This window comes from Dermochelys coriacea, chromosome 20 (assembly GCF_009764565.3).
Source record: "Dermochelys coriacea isolate rDerCor1 chromosome 20, rDerCor1.pri.v4, whole genome shotgun sequence".
Classification (NCBI taxonomy): Eukaryota; Metazoa; Chordata; order Testudines; family Dermochelyidae; genus Dermochelys; species Dermochelys coriacea.
The window spans coordinates 4,583,976-4,598,253 of NC_050087.2; the positions used below are offsets into that span (position 1 = coordinate 4,583,976).

Sequence of the window (14,278 nt, forward strand, 5' to 3'; positions counted from 1 at the left end):
AGGGATCTGGGGCAAAAACTGGGGATTGGCCCTGCTTTGAGCAGGGGGTAGGACTAGATGACCTTCTGAGTTCCCTTCCAACTCTGATATTCTATGATATCTCAGCAACCCCTGCAGCACCCGGTTGCAGCGTGGCCACTCTCCCTTGTGCTGGGGAAGAGAAGTAACTTGTGGATGGACCACTTTGAGGTGTGTGTGGTTTTTTTTTTTTTTTGGTTCTTCTTCTTCTCTCTCTCCTACTGGTAATAGCTCACCTTACCTGATCACTCTCGTTACAGTATGTATGGTAACACCCATTGTTTCATGTTCTCTGTGTTCATAAAATCTCCCCACTGTATTTTCCACTGCATGCATCCGATGAAGTGAGCTGTAGCTCAAATTTGTTAGTCTCTAAGGTGCCACAAGTCCTCCTTTTCTTTTTGCAGATACAGACTAACATGGCTGCTAATCCTAAACAGGAGATAGTGAGTCCTGTGTCATCCATGACTTGGGGAGGATAAGATTCCTACCTACATGCCTCCAGCTTTCACCCAGATCACACCACACGATTCAGTAGGTTTCCGGTATAGGGTGGTGTTTATGTGACCATCACTTATTAGCACCATAGTGTCCAGGAAGTGGATCTCTTGTGTGGACTGGTCCAGGCTGAAGTTGATGGTGGGATGGAAATTGTTGAAATCATGGTGGAATTCCTCAAAAGCTTCTTTTCCATGGCTCCAGATGATGATGATGATGTCGTCAATATAGCGCAAGTAGAGTAGGGGCATTAGGGGACAAGAGCTGAGGATACAAACTGGATACAATTAACTTAGGTTTGAATAGAGACTGGGAGTGGATGGGTCATTACACAAAGTAAAACTATTTCCCCATGGTATTTCCCCCCACCCCTCACTGTTCCTCAGACGTTCTTGTCAACTGCTGGAAATGGCCCACCTTGACTATCACCACAAAAGGTTTTCTTTCTCCCCCTACCTCCCCACTGCTGGTGATGGCTCATCTTAAGTGATCACTCTCCTTACAGTGTGTATGATAAAACCCATTGTTTCATGTTCTCTGTGTGTGTATATAAATCTCCCCACTGTATTTTCCACCGAATGCATCCGATGAAGTGAGCTGTAGCTCATGAAAGCTTATGCTCAAATAAATTTGTTAGTCTCCTAAGGTGCCACAAGTCGTCCTTCTCATTTTTCAAATACAGACTAACACGGCTGCTACTCTGAAACCTATCGTTGAGAGTGGCTCACACCCAGGATGGAGGTTTTGGCTTTGATGCCTGGAGCATGCTGCTGCAAATGTAGGACTGAGGCTTTCTCCACCCCCCACTTCAACACACGGCGTTTCTTTGACAACAGCTGCCTCTAGAACAGGGGTGGGCAAACTTTGTGGCCCAAGGGCCATATCAGGGTTGCAAAACTGTATGGCGGGCCGGGTAGGGAAGGCTGTGCCGCAAACTGCCCCCACCCCCCCCCCAGGACCTCACCCCCTATCCAACCCTCCCTGCTCCCTGTATCCTGACTGCCCAGCCCCCTATCCACACCCCCGCCCCCTGACAGGCCCCCCGGGACTCCCAAGCCTATCCAACCCCCCTGTTCCCCATCCCCTGATCCACCCTCTCTCAGAACCTCTGCCCCATCCAACCGCCCCCTGCTCCCTAACTGGCCCCCAGGACCCCCTGCCCCTTATACAACCCCCTCCCCCCCGCTCCCTGCCCCCTTACCAGGCCGCTCAGAGCACCAGGACTGGCAGCCCCGCCGCCCGGCCAGAGCCTGCCTCGCTGCCCGGCAGGAGCTCGCAGCCCCACCGCCTGGAGTGCTGGCGGCACGGCGAGCTGAGGCTGCAGAGGAGGGGGGACAGCAAGGGAGGGGCCGGGGGCGAGCCTCCCCGGCCGGGAGCTCAAGGGCCGGCAGGACGGTCCCATGGGCCAGATGTGGCCCGGGGGCCGTAGTTTGCCCACCTCTGCTCTAGAAGGTGGAGTTGGGATCGCAATTGGTGTTTCCACAGCATAGTAAATCATAGGACTGGGGTCAGGACTCCTGGGTTCTGTTCCTGGTTCTGAGAGGGATTAGTGGTGAGAGAGGCAGAGCTGGTGGCTTGGGAATCCTGCGTTTCATGCCTGGCTCTGGGAGGGGAGTGGATTCTACTGGCTAGAGCAGGGGTCTGGGAGTCAGGATTCCTGGCTCCAGGAAGGAGAAGGGGGTCTAGTGGTTAGAGCAGTGCCTTTCCCCTCAAGATAAAAGAACGAGGAGTACTTGTGGCATCTTAGAGACTAACAAAAGTATTTTGTTATTTTACTCTGAAACCTTTCCTCTCGAGGCCGCCCTATTCCATGTGGTCTCCTCTGCCGAAAAGCTCTATAGAAATGCACGGTATTAAGTATCGTTCCAGGTGTTGATCCCACTTATGTAAAGAGATTTCAGATGAGGAAGGTGCTGTAACTGCTCCAGGCGCTTACCTCCTGACAGCTGCCTTGGGTTTGTTATCCGCCTGTCACTCACCAGAATCGAAAACTGCCCACAGGGGCGGCACGGTTACAAGGAACCAAGAAGCACCCAAAGAAAGCTCCGAAGGAATGGTTAAAACCTTGCTTCTGAAAGGCGTGAGGGGAAGGCTGGAGGGAGAAGCAGAGATGAAGAGGATGTGGCAACCCTTTCATCCATATGTGTGTTACGAGATCATGGGATTGGTGGATCAGCCCCCCCCATCTGCAGACCCCCTTTATTGTGTGTGTTAATGGGAAGGCACAGGGTTAAGACCTAGAAAGGATGACTTTTTGAGGGGAGATGGTGGAGCTGAAGTATTTAGCCCGGTTTACATGCAGTTTGTGCCCCCGCATTGTAGACACCAGCTATATGCTAAAGGCCGCCGAGCTGCACGGGATCTGGCTTCCTGGCCGCCCTGCATGGTGGGCTCTAGGCTGGCCGGCCCTCTGAGATCAGGGCTGCTACCTGGCCCCGCACAATGGAGTCTAGGGTCCCTGCTGCATGACCCCCCATCGGGGGCTCCACTCCTGGCCCCACTCTTTGGAAGGGTTTCTGTGCGGGAGGTGCTGGGCATAGGGGTCTGTGTGGGGGTTGGAGGGGTGCGCTGTGGTTCTCAACCTGCAGCCCACTGCACTGGGGATTGCATTAGCATGGTCTACAAAAACCAGACAGGGCTGTGTCCATTGCCACTCTGCGGCCTGGAGGGTGCCCTATGCAGCTTTGGAAATGCAGACAACTCCCCTAAGTCAGGGGGACTTTAAGCAGCCATTCTGGAAGGCTTGCTGATAAAGTGGTGAGGGATGCAGGCTTTCTCCAGTGCCCCCAGGCTGGTTGACTGAATTCCAGGACCCTCCCTCCCCCTGCAGTCACTCTCACAGTTGCTAGACTTGGCTCTGGATCTGGCTCTTCTGCCTAATTGCTAATTGCCTGAGCCATTTGCACAATGGTTTGTGAATAAAGGACATGCCAAGCCCTATTGCCCAGCAGGGAGCGGGGCTGCATTCAGCCGACAGACCTGAAGGGCTGCAGTAATTTTTCTGAGTGGCCCTGTGTAGCTACTTTGAATCTGAAGCAGCAGAGACAAAGATCCAATGTGAATTAACCAAATATATGTCCTTAAAGCAGATTCGTTAAACCCTGGTATGGATGCCGTCGTCCAGAATTCGAATGGCCTCAGTTGGGTTTAGCTTAATTCACTTTGTCCCCATGTAGACAAGCCCGGACGTCACAAGTGTAATGACGTTTGGTGAGTCTCATAATAATCCCGCTTCGTGTTTGTACAGAGAGGCGGGATGGGGCTAATGGCTGAGGCACCCGACTGGGACTCAAGAGATCTTGATGGTGCTCCCAGATCTGTCTCTGACCTGTGGGGTGACCTGGGCAAGTTGCTTTTCTTCCTATCCCTTGCCGGTTTTATCTAGTTAGTTTGTCCGCTCTGAGAGGCAGGACTGTCTCTCAGCATGTTGGTAGAGTGCCCAGCACAATGACGCCTTGATCTTGGTTGGGTACCGTAAAATGCAACTAAGCGCGGTCATATTCTTCATCCATTGAGCTCAATGTGCTTTGCCGAAAGGGAGAGTATCATTACAGAGATGGGGAAACTGAGTCACAGAGAGGGGGCGCCACCTGCCCACAGTCACGCAGCAAGACGGTGTGGGTTTCAGTCTGTCTCTTTCAGTGGCTGAATTCTAGGGTGTGGGTAGCCATCCTCATAAACAGCAGCACCCACATTTTAATATCACCCCAATGGCTTAACTGAAGGAAGATGATGCAGCCCGGTATACAGAATTTAGCTGGATCGACTTCTGTGCTGAGGGGTGACAGTGGATGCCTTAGAGTAGTGATGGGTGATATTTCACTTTTGGGTCACTGCTCTGAGTTTAGTCAACCCTGTAATTAGTATCCTGTTGGGCAACCTGGTTATATTAAGAGCAACAGCTGGTTCTTATGTTGAATTTTCCAGCAAAAGCGCTCTCAAAGCACTTTTTACTCTAAGAGATCAGCATAATTATCCCCATTTTACAGATGGGGGAAACTGAGGCACAGATCAGGGACATGACCTACATAAAGTCATGCAGCAGGATAGTAGCAGAGCTGGGACTAGAACCTCCGTGTTTTGAGTCCCAGTCACAGAGGCTATATTCACAGCTGCGCTCCACCCCTGTGCATTAATAGTGCTGTAGCAAAGCAAGGAGCACAGTGGAACTGTAGCTTGGTCCTGTCTCCAGGCACAATGGTTTTAACTGTGTTGGGGAGCTACAGTGTTCTCCCTGGGCACCCCCCAAATGCCAGCATGGGAGCTGCCAAGCTGCAGGTAGACCCGTCGCCTTGTTACATTTACCATGGTTCTATCTATATGGTAGATGAGGCCTTCAGGTCAGGAGGTTGCGTTAGTCTTTGTCCACACTGCCAGCTGGCACCAGTTTGTGGCATGGTTGACCCCTACATGCGGTTTATGAGCACACCCCACATGGCTAAGGCTTGGTTAGGAACCAGAGGAGCTAACTAGTTCATTGCCGCTGCCGGCCTAGGCTCTCCTCCGTGAGCGCTCTAGTTCAGTGGTTCCCGAAGTGGGGATCCGAGGAGGGTCTGCTGTGGGCTACGTGGGAGGTCATGGCCTTGAGCCAGGGCCAGTATGCACTGAAAGGGTGTTCCGGCTGTTTTGTCACATGGAGGATGCCATTTTGTTTTCAAAATGGCCACCTCCGCACAATGCTGGCGGGGAGACGGGGGGCATTCCCCCACAGGTGGGGATATTCTGGTAGTACCAGAAATGAATGGGGTCTGCAACATTTAGGTAGATGCCAAAGGGGTCCTTAGCAGGGGCAAAAAGTTTGGGAACCACTTCTCTGGTTCAAACAGGAATTAATTCAGGAAAATCCTGTGACCTGCATTATACGGGGAGCAGAGGGGATGATCACAATGGCCCCTCCTGGCTTTATAGTCTATGAATCTCATCTCTGCTACTGCCTTGACCCCGGTCCAGTCGCCGGGCCTCAGTTTCACCTCCTTTTGTAATGAATCCAGCTCTCCTAACGCTGGACCATGCTTCCGCTCATGATGAGCGTTTGTCAAACATCCCAGAATCGCCAGGCCTGTAGGTCACAGTGCCCTGTATCTTGACGTAGTCACTTTCACCAGTGGGTATAAAGCGCTACTAGATTGGAATGGTCAAGATTTGCACTGCTGTGAAAGACCACACAAGGGGATCTAGCCCCTTCTGGTCAGCTTAATTCACTAGAGCCATGAGGAAAAGCTCTTGTGATGAGCAGAACATTAGCATTGTCCACATTTTTGTGCCTCCATCAGGAAATCTGCCCACCCTCAGTCTAATCCCGATTGAGCATCATATCTGTGGCCCTGTTATGTTCAGCCCGGTGAGGCCTTGGAAATGTACAGGTATCTGGTATCAGAATGGGGTATGCTGTGGAGCCTGAATAGCAGGAGGGGTTTGCTTCTGGCCAGGATGGAGATGGATCAGCTCAGTTGTGTGTCAGGGAGCCTAGGACTGGAACAGCAAGAGTTGCTGAAAATCAGCAATGAGATACTGTGGCAGAGCTGTGTGTGTGTAGGTAAATTGCTTAGTCAACTGCGTGACCACACTTTGATTCATTATGAAATATACAGTCTCCAGAGACCAAATCTGTACCAATAAAGTTTATTGCTGAAAGTCAATGATAGTGCAGTCCAGGAAGAAAGCAAAAGGACACCAGTTTCTGGGAAGCCATCTTGTGCAGCGTTGTTAAATTCACCACATACGGAAAGCGTGCTGCCCGAGTTACACATTTCAGCTTGGAGTATTGAGTGGATGGGTTTTACAAGTTACAAAACTCTTTGCACATCACATAAAATCCAGCCCATCAATTTGGACCGGTTCCTAAACTTGTTGTTCTATAACTTTGATTACCTTTGTTTTGGAGACCAGCACTCCAGGTACTAATTTGTGAAGGTACCTCCCCATCTTGTACTGGAACAGAACACAAGTCTTTTGCCTTTGATACGTTTCTTATTTTCTCATGCCAATATTGCCTTCAGTTTTTTCAAAGTATTATGGGATAGAGAGTATAAGTGAACAGGATTATAGAAGAAGAGCTCAGCCCCGTGTGGCTTGAAGGCTTGTTTCTCTCACCAACAGAAGTTGGTCCAATAAAAGAGATTATCTCGCCCACTTTCTCTGTCTAATACCCCGGGACCGACATAGCTAGAACTAACCTGCATAGGATTATAGAAAACATAGGCCATGCAACTGCTAGAAATATATATTCAATATAATGTTGTATTAATATTGTGTGCTTAATGAATATTAATATACATGTGACTAATACATATTGATAATGTGATGTATATAATTAGCCCATCATATATTGGTCAACACAGGTCTGGAATAAATAACAGAAGGCAGTGATTTTCAAACTTTTGTACTGGTGAGCCCTTTCACATAGCAAGCCTCTGAATGCAACCCCCCTTATAAATGAAAAACACTTTTTTTTTTTTAAATATATTTAACACCATTATAAATGCTGGAGGCAAAGCAGGGTTTGGGGTGGAGGCTGACAGCTTGCAACCCCACACATAACCTCATGACCCCCTGAAGGGTCCCAACCCCCGGTTTGAGAACCCCTGCCAGAAGGACTGTGGGCCAGGATTGAGGGGCAGTGGCACAGCTGTGGGTGGGTGGAATAGCAGAGGGGCTGTGGATCAGGGTGGAGGGGCATTGGCAGAGCTGTGTGGTGAAAGCCCAGAAGTGGGATAGCAGGGGGTATTCCAGGTGAGGAATGAGGCGCATTGGCCAATGCGAGTGGCAGAACTGGAAAAGCAAGCAAACTGCGGAAGGTCCGGATTAAGGTGTGTATTTGGCTAAACTGCGGGTGTATGAGCTCAGGACTGGCATGGCAAGAGGGTAGGATTTGTGGGTTGGGATTAAGGTGTGTGTTTGGCCGAGTTGCATGTGTCTGAGGCCAGGGCTGGAACAGCAGAGGGTCTGGCTGCTCAGGGCAAACTGGGAGAGCTCTTGCGGGACGCTTGTCCAATGTATGTTTATGCTTAGGGTTGCCAGTTTTGGTTGGACCTCTTCCTGGAGGTTTCATCACACGATGTCCTCTTTAATTAAAGATTCCTCTTTAATTCCCTGGCAACTCCGGGACAATCCTGGAGCGTTGGTAACCCTACTTGTGCTCTCCCTCTTAGCTCACTTAAATGCCCTCCAAAACATAATTATAAATAATCCTCTGGCGATTGTTGCACCCTGGCCTCAACGCCAGCTCTGAAATCTCATCATGTGGTGAGCAGGCCTAGCACAACATCAGACTCCTCTTAACACATTTAGAGAGAGCATTGACCTGCGGGCAGAGTGTGGGACAGTGATCTTGAATTCCAGTCCCAGCTCTGCCATGCAGCTGCCTCATACCTAAGCCTCTATTTTTTGAGTGCCCACCCTGGACACACCTTGGACCTAATTTGCAGAGGGGCTGAGTGCCCACAGTTCCCCTGGAAATTAACCCATGGCTGTGCCTCAATTTCCCCATCTGCATAATGGGCTTAATTGAGACTAGCAGAGGTGTTGCCCAGGGTTAGTGCGACACATCATGGAACAAAAATGATCAGGTGCTGGGGCAGCTGTGCTTTCAGGATTAACCCTTGGTGTCTTTTATTGACAATAAATAATACAATACGTTACAGAGATCCAAGTACAATGTCCAAAATCATATCCTTCATGCACCGAATAAACAGGAATCGCCAATGCAGGAAAGAGCAGCTTCCCCGGGGGATAAAGGTTTGGGACATAGGATGCGCCACGGGAAAAATATATTTGCCGTAACTGTCTGTCGAAACCAGCCATGCTGGCCCTTAGGCCACATCCCATCCCTTTCTCCTCCCTCGCTCCAGGCACCCCGTGCTTCCATGGGGTTTAATGGGAGCTCTGGACGCACGAGAAATGTGGTCTCCGGCCTGTATCGTGGTCTTTTGTGAAAGATCAGGCATACGGCTATACGGAGGTAAAGACGCAGCAGGCTAGCGAGGAGATGAGCGCGTCTGAAGAAGCAGCAGCATCCTCTACAACAAACCACCTAGTCTTGCTCCTTTACACTTGCTGTCTTGCCCTTTCCAAGGGCCTAAGCAGAGGGTGGAGAGAAATTCAGAGAAAGGCTATTTCCCCGGGTTAACTCCTTAGAGCTTAGTCAGTATTATGTGGTTCTCAGGAGAAGCTTGGGAAGAGAAGGAAGGGGAAGAAAACAAGCAGAAACTGAGGGTGTGGTTGGGGCTTACGGGATATGCCGTCAGGACTATGGAGCAAGCTAGGACTGCAGGTTACAGGCCTTTCCTGGCTCCTCAGGCTACCTCCCAATTGGGCAGTTGTGACCTTGTGCTTCGTGGCTGGAGAACAATCGAATTTCCAGCCCTGCCAAGAAGATGCCAGGCCCTAGGGATGACAGAAAGACTTGGGCCCGTTAATCTCACCCATCTGCCCGGCCCTTTCCCCCCTTTGCTGTGTCTCCTTCCTTTTGTTCCCTGCTCCCCTTTCTCTGTCCCTCCCCCACTTCCCATCTCTGCTGTGCCATGGGGTACAGCCCTACGCAAATGTCGGCTGAAGGGGGAAGCCCAGAGACCTCCACTGCTTGGGTGGGGGTGGGATACCCAATGCCCAGAGGTGAGGCCTAGTCATGCTCTAAGGCAGAAGCTGGATAATCTAAAAGGCCTTGTGCTTGTTTCTCATGGGCTTTTTAATTAACCCCCTCCATCCCCCAAAGCCAATTATGGGGCCACCAAAATGGGAGATCCAATCCCTTCAGGCCAGGCTGTTTCTAAGATTCCCACCCCACCCCACCAAGAGCTACTGAATGTCTCCTTGACCCTACAGAGGACGGTCCAGGTTTCCATCATCCAGGATCACGAGGGGACCCTGTTATGTTGACCCTCTAAGTGAAAGATGAGGCGCGTGAGGTAATGGCTGAGAGAGACAAGCTTTGGAGCTGCACAGAACTGGTTTTCACAGCTGGGTTTGCTCAGGAAGAGCTCCGTGTAGCTCAGAAGCTCATCTCTCTCACCCACAGAAGTTGGTCCAAAAAAAGACATCACCTCGCCCACCTTGTCTCTCTAATATCGTGGGATCAACACAGCTACAACAAAACTGCATGGCACCCTGTCAGGGCACCCATGGAGCATTAAAAGAAAAAGTGGAAATCGCCCACACCCATTTGAGGTGAGCTGTGAAATTCAGACCAGGTTATCACCTCCACCAATGTTCTCCCCCCCCCCCCCAAAAAAAAAAAATAAAAAAGAGAGTCTGGGGGTATTTGGCTCGGGGGAAATGTTTAGATCTGGGGCTCGTCCCAAGACAAAGTCAAGTAGTTGAGGCACAATTGCATAATGCTAAAAATCCTGGCATACCCCAGCAATTGACAAGACCTTCTGAGGTGCAGTGGGTCAATGCCAGTCTGGCCTAGGGCTGACGTTGGTGGGACCCCTTCTGCTGGGTGTAGGTCTCTATTCTTTGGCCAGGAATATTTGTATCAGTCACCCACACATTGCAGGGTATGTGCACAGATATCACATGCACCCTTCTTTTGCGTATAGAGACTATTGGTCTTTGGGTTGTAAGGCCACAGATTGAGAGTCTTGGCTTGTTCTTTGGTTTTTCCCTTCCAGCTATCGCTCTTACGGGGAGGTCAGCTCCATGGACTTCGTCCTTTGCTCCTTCTGCTCTTCCCACTCCTCTTCTGGCTCGTAGGTGCCTTTCACAATGGCTACCCTCTCGGACACGTTCAGCGAATAGGGGAACAGGAAGTAGTTGTACAGCAGGGAAGCCAGGACTGCACCGATGATGGGTCCGAACCAGAAGACCTGGGAAGCCAAGGGTAGAATGCTAATCTCTAATCCTTCAGTAGCGCTTTCCAGCTGTAGATCTCAAAGCACTGTACGAAGATCAGTATCATTATCCCCAGTTTACAGATGGGGAAGTTGAGGCACAGTGACATGACTTGTCCCAAATCACACAGCAGGCCAGTGTTCGAGTCAGGAATAGAATCCCCATGTACTGAGTCCCACCCACTTCTCTATCCGCTAGGCCACACTGCTTCCCCACAGCAAGCCATGGAAAAGCCCAGGGGATTTTTCCTTCCATGTTCATACAGCACCTAGCGCAGTGGAGCCACTGGCCTCTAAGTGCTTCCTTAATGGCCCCCTTCAGTTGTCATCTCCTAGCAGATTCCCCTCCGCCCCAAATTCCTTATACTCAAACACCCTCCCCTCACGTTCTCAGCCCTGACCTCACTCGCTCTTGAGCTGCCAACAACCAGTGGCCCAGCCCCTGCCAACCAGCAACCAGTGTGCTGCAGACCCCATGCTGTGAGCCACTGTTACTGGAGGGGGATTCTTACCCAATGAGCGGTGCTGAATCTTTTCACTACAACAGCAGGTGCAAAGGATCGGGCTGGGTTCATGGAACAGCCGGTAAAATAGATCTGTAAAGCGACATGGAAATTAAGTCTGATCACATTTCCCTTTGGTCTAGTCCTTCTGCGACCGGGGCATTGCTCCAGGTGTGACTGGAGGAACTGGGGGCTTCCCCCCACAGTCAGTGCTCCTGCCGTGCTCCCTACACCACCCCCTGCTGGGAGAGACTGGGACTGGAATAACTGGACGCTTCCCCACAGCCAGCATTCCTGACCCATTCCTTACAGTGCTGTTCCATGCACCATTCCCTGGATTCTTGCTGGGATTGGAACAGCCCTCATTTCCCCCTGCCCTGCTCCCTGCAGCACCCCCTGCTGGGAGAGCCAACGGCTGGAGTAGCTGGGAGAATCCCCCAATCGCCTGCCCTTCAGCCCTGCTACTTACAGCGCCCCCGACTGGGAGAGGTTGGGATGAGAGTAGCTGGGCCAGCTCTCCCATGGCCAGCTCTCCTGCCCGGCCACCCAGACACTCACCCCAACCAGGTGACCCAGGGTGACTGACAGGCCGATGGACAATGCTGGGGAGCCTATGGCGTCAGTCCGGCGTTTATCCGTGGAGGCAAAGATGCACATCACCAGCTGGAAGGTGAGGATGATCTCGACCACCAGCGCCTGGCCTGGGGATGTATTGTTGTTCAGCTGCACGTGAACAAGAAGGATTGTGAATGGCTGCTGAGCTGAGCCAGACTGAAGAGTTTTGCGACCCCCTAAAAACACAGTGGATTACAGTATTCCCCCCCCAACTGCATTTAAATTCCTAGCAAGGAGATGCCACTGGGTCTATCTGATCTACCTACCTATCTATCTATGGCACCTTAGAGACTAACAAATTTATTAGAGCATAAGCTTTCGTGAGCTACAGCTCACTTCATCGGATGCATCCGATGAAGTGAGCTGTAGCTCACGAAAGCTTATGCTCTAATAAATAAAAGGAGTACTTGTGGCACCTTAGAGACTATTTGTTAGTCTCTAAGGTGCCACAAGTACTCCTTTTCTTTTTGCGAATACAGACTAACACGGCTGCTACTCTGAAAGCTCTAATAAATGTTAGTCTCTAAGGTGCCACAAGTACTCCTTTTCTTTTTGCGAATACAGACTAACACGGCTGCTACTCTGAAACCTATCTATCTATGTGTCCTCCATCTACCCCCTTCTGGAAGTGCATTTCTCCCTCTAGGCATTTACAAATCACTTATCACCTTCAGATTTCTCCCTTTGCTAACACCCAAATTGCCCCGGAGCAGCCAGAGACACTCCGCTCTTCAGTGAGTGAGGGCATGAGCAATACATGGAGGAGGAGGTGAGGACTGGAGTAAGCTCCCCCTATACGGGGACTTGAGGGGGGAACAGCGGGGATCCAGCGGGGATGCCATTGGGGTGGGATAAGCCATCACCACCTGGTGTCAGTGCACCTGTTTTCATCTCTTGCCAGCTGCGTGGCAGAAGGATCCAGCCCTATTGGGCTGGGAAGGGGCTGAGGCCCAGTTAGGGGGAAGTGGCGAGGAAGCACTGGGAAATTAAGGGACACAAGGCACAGTTAGCGGGGGCGGGGGGAGTTTAGGGATTGGAGGGGCACAGAACAACCAGTGAGGAACACACAGCCCCTGCAAACCCTCCTTCGAGGCTGAAGGCGCCAAGAATCAACACCTGCACAGCAATCAGTCCACCTCAGACTGGTCTGAAAGGGGGCTGGAATCCGCCTCTTACTGGTCTAACTGGGGTTCCCGTCACCCACACTCCCCACTGTTGATCTAAGAGATCTCCCAGTGCCCCCAGATGGGTTCCCAAAATTTCCCTCATGCTGGTCTAAGTGGGCTTCTAATCTCACCCTCTCCTCCCAAAAAATGAAGAGCCCCCCTTTCTCCTCCAATCTCTCCTCTGCTGGTCTAAGTGGTCTCCCAGCTACTTTCCTCAGACTGGTCATACTGGAAAGAGAGATCTTCCAACCACATTCCTCATACTGGTCCAAGTGGGCGCCTATCATCCCCTCCACACTGGTTTAAGGGGGTCTTCTAACCTCCTTCCTCTGACTGGGCATACTGGTCTAAAGGGCTCCTAACTCTCCCCCCACCCACACCCCCACACTGGTTTAAGTGGGTTCCCCTCCAGTCCTGGCTTAGCTCCTTTCCCTGCTCTGATCTCCCTGGCTCCAGGAAGAGAGGCTGGAGTCAAGCCCATCTGAAAGGTGCTTGTGACTTACTCGTGCCCTCAGGATAAGAGAAGTATGTAGGGAAAAAAAACCCACCTCATTAATTGCACAGCATAATAAATCTGTGCTGTCAGCGCCATGTCAGTTATGCTAAGACTGCCGGCATGGTGCTCCCATCTCTCTCCATCTGCATGGACAGAGGTATCTCCAGCGCCAGGGTGAACTGGCCTTCATCAACCCTCGTGGCGGGTCCGATTCCTCACGCAAAGCTGGGAACCCATGCGTAGGGTTGCTGAGGCCCTGGGCACAATTAATAATCCGTGGGCAGGAAGAGACTTACCGCGTTGATGGCCAGGTTTCCACGGGTGTTGATTGGGGTCACCAGGTAAAGGATACCTGCCCCAGCAATGGCCCCCACCAGCTGGGCCACCATGTAGAACACCGTCCGAAGGAAGGAGATGTGGTTCCCCACCAAGAACGCGATGGTCACCGCTGGGTTGATGTGCGCACCGCTGACGTGACCAAACATCTGGACCAAGGTACCGATGGCCAGGCCGAAAGCCAGGGAGATCTGCACGATGCTTGGCAGGGCTGAAGGCCACTTCAGGGCTGAGCCGAGGCCGAAGAAGACGAAGATCATGGTGGCTAGAAACTCGGCCATGATGGCCCGGAGAAAAGCCATGGTGCAAATTTCCTTATACATGGTGGGATTGGGAGGGGGTAATCGGAGAGAAAGGAGTGTCAGGCTTCTTCTGTCTGGGCTCTGCAAACAACAGCCAGGCGCAGGGCCATATATATACAGGAGCAGCAGGTAGCTGCATTGCCAAAGTGGTGGGTGGAGCCAAGGAATTGGCCAGCCCGCCTGGGCAGCTGGAAAAGTTTACAGCTGAAAAGAACTTCAGCGCCTCTCAGAGAGTGAAGGACTCAGCTGATTGGCAGTGTTTCTTTCCTCCTCTCCAGACAATGGCCCCCTATCCGATGTCTTTGTGGTCGTTAGCATAACTAGCAGGCTGCCTCTTTGGGTCTGGCTTTTATTTTCAAACTGGAGCATGTATTTGGTTTTTTGCCTCCTTAGATTTAAGGTGGCAAAGTCCATATTTCTGGCCAGTTTCACTGCCTGGATGGGGGAAGCTCTCCTTGTCATTTTCTCCTCTCAGGGTCCATCCCGAGTGACTCTCACTGCTGATTTACACCAG

At 51.3% G+C, this 14,278-nt stretch overlaps 1 protein-coding gene across 1 annotated transcript; it reads right to left on the reverse strand.

Moving 5' to 3' along the window:
• Positions 1-8,102: 8,102 nt before the first annotated feature.
• LOC119846141 (aquaporin-5-like) lies at positions 8,103-13,843 on the reverse strand. Its single transcript, XM_043506634.1, has 5 exons — positions 13,423-13,843; positions 11,408-11,572; positions 10,859-10,942; positions 10,141-10,322; positions 8,103-8,593 (listed from the first exon to the last, which is right to left on the reverse strand). Exons 1-5 carry the CDS (start codon positions 13,783-13,785, stop codon positions 8,563-8,565), a joined length of 825 nt encoding a protein of 274 aa, XP_043362569.1. The 5' UTR covers positions 13,786-13,843; the 3' UTR covers positions 8,103-8,562.
• Positions 13,844-14,278: the final 435 nt, after the last annotated feature.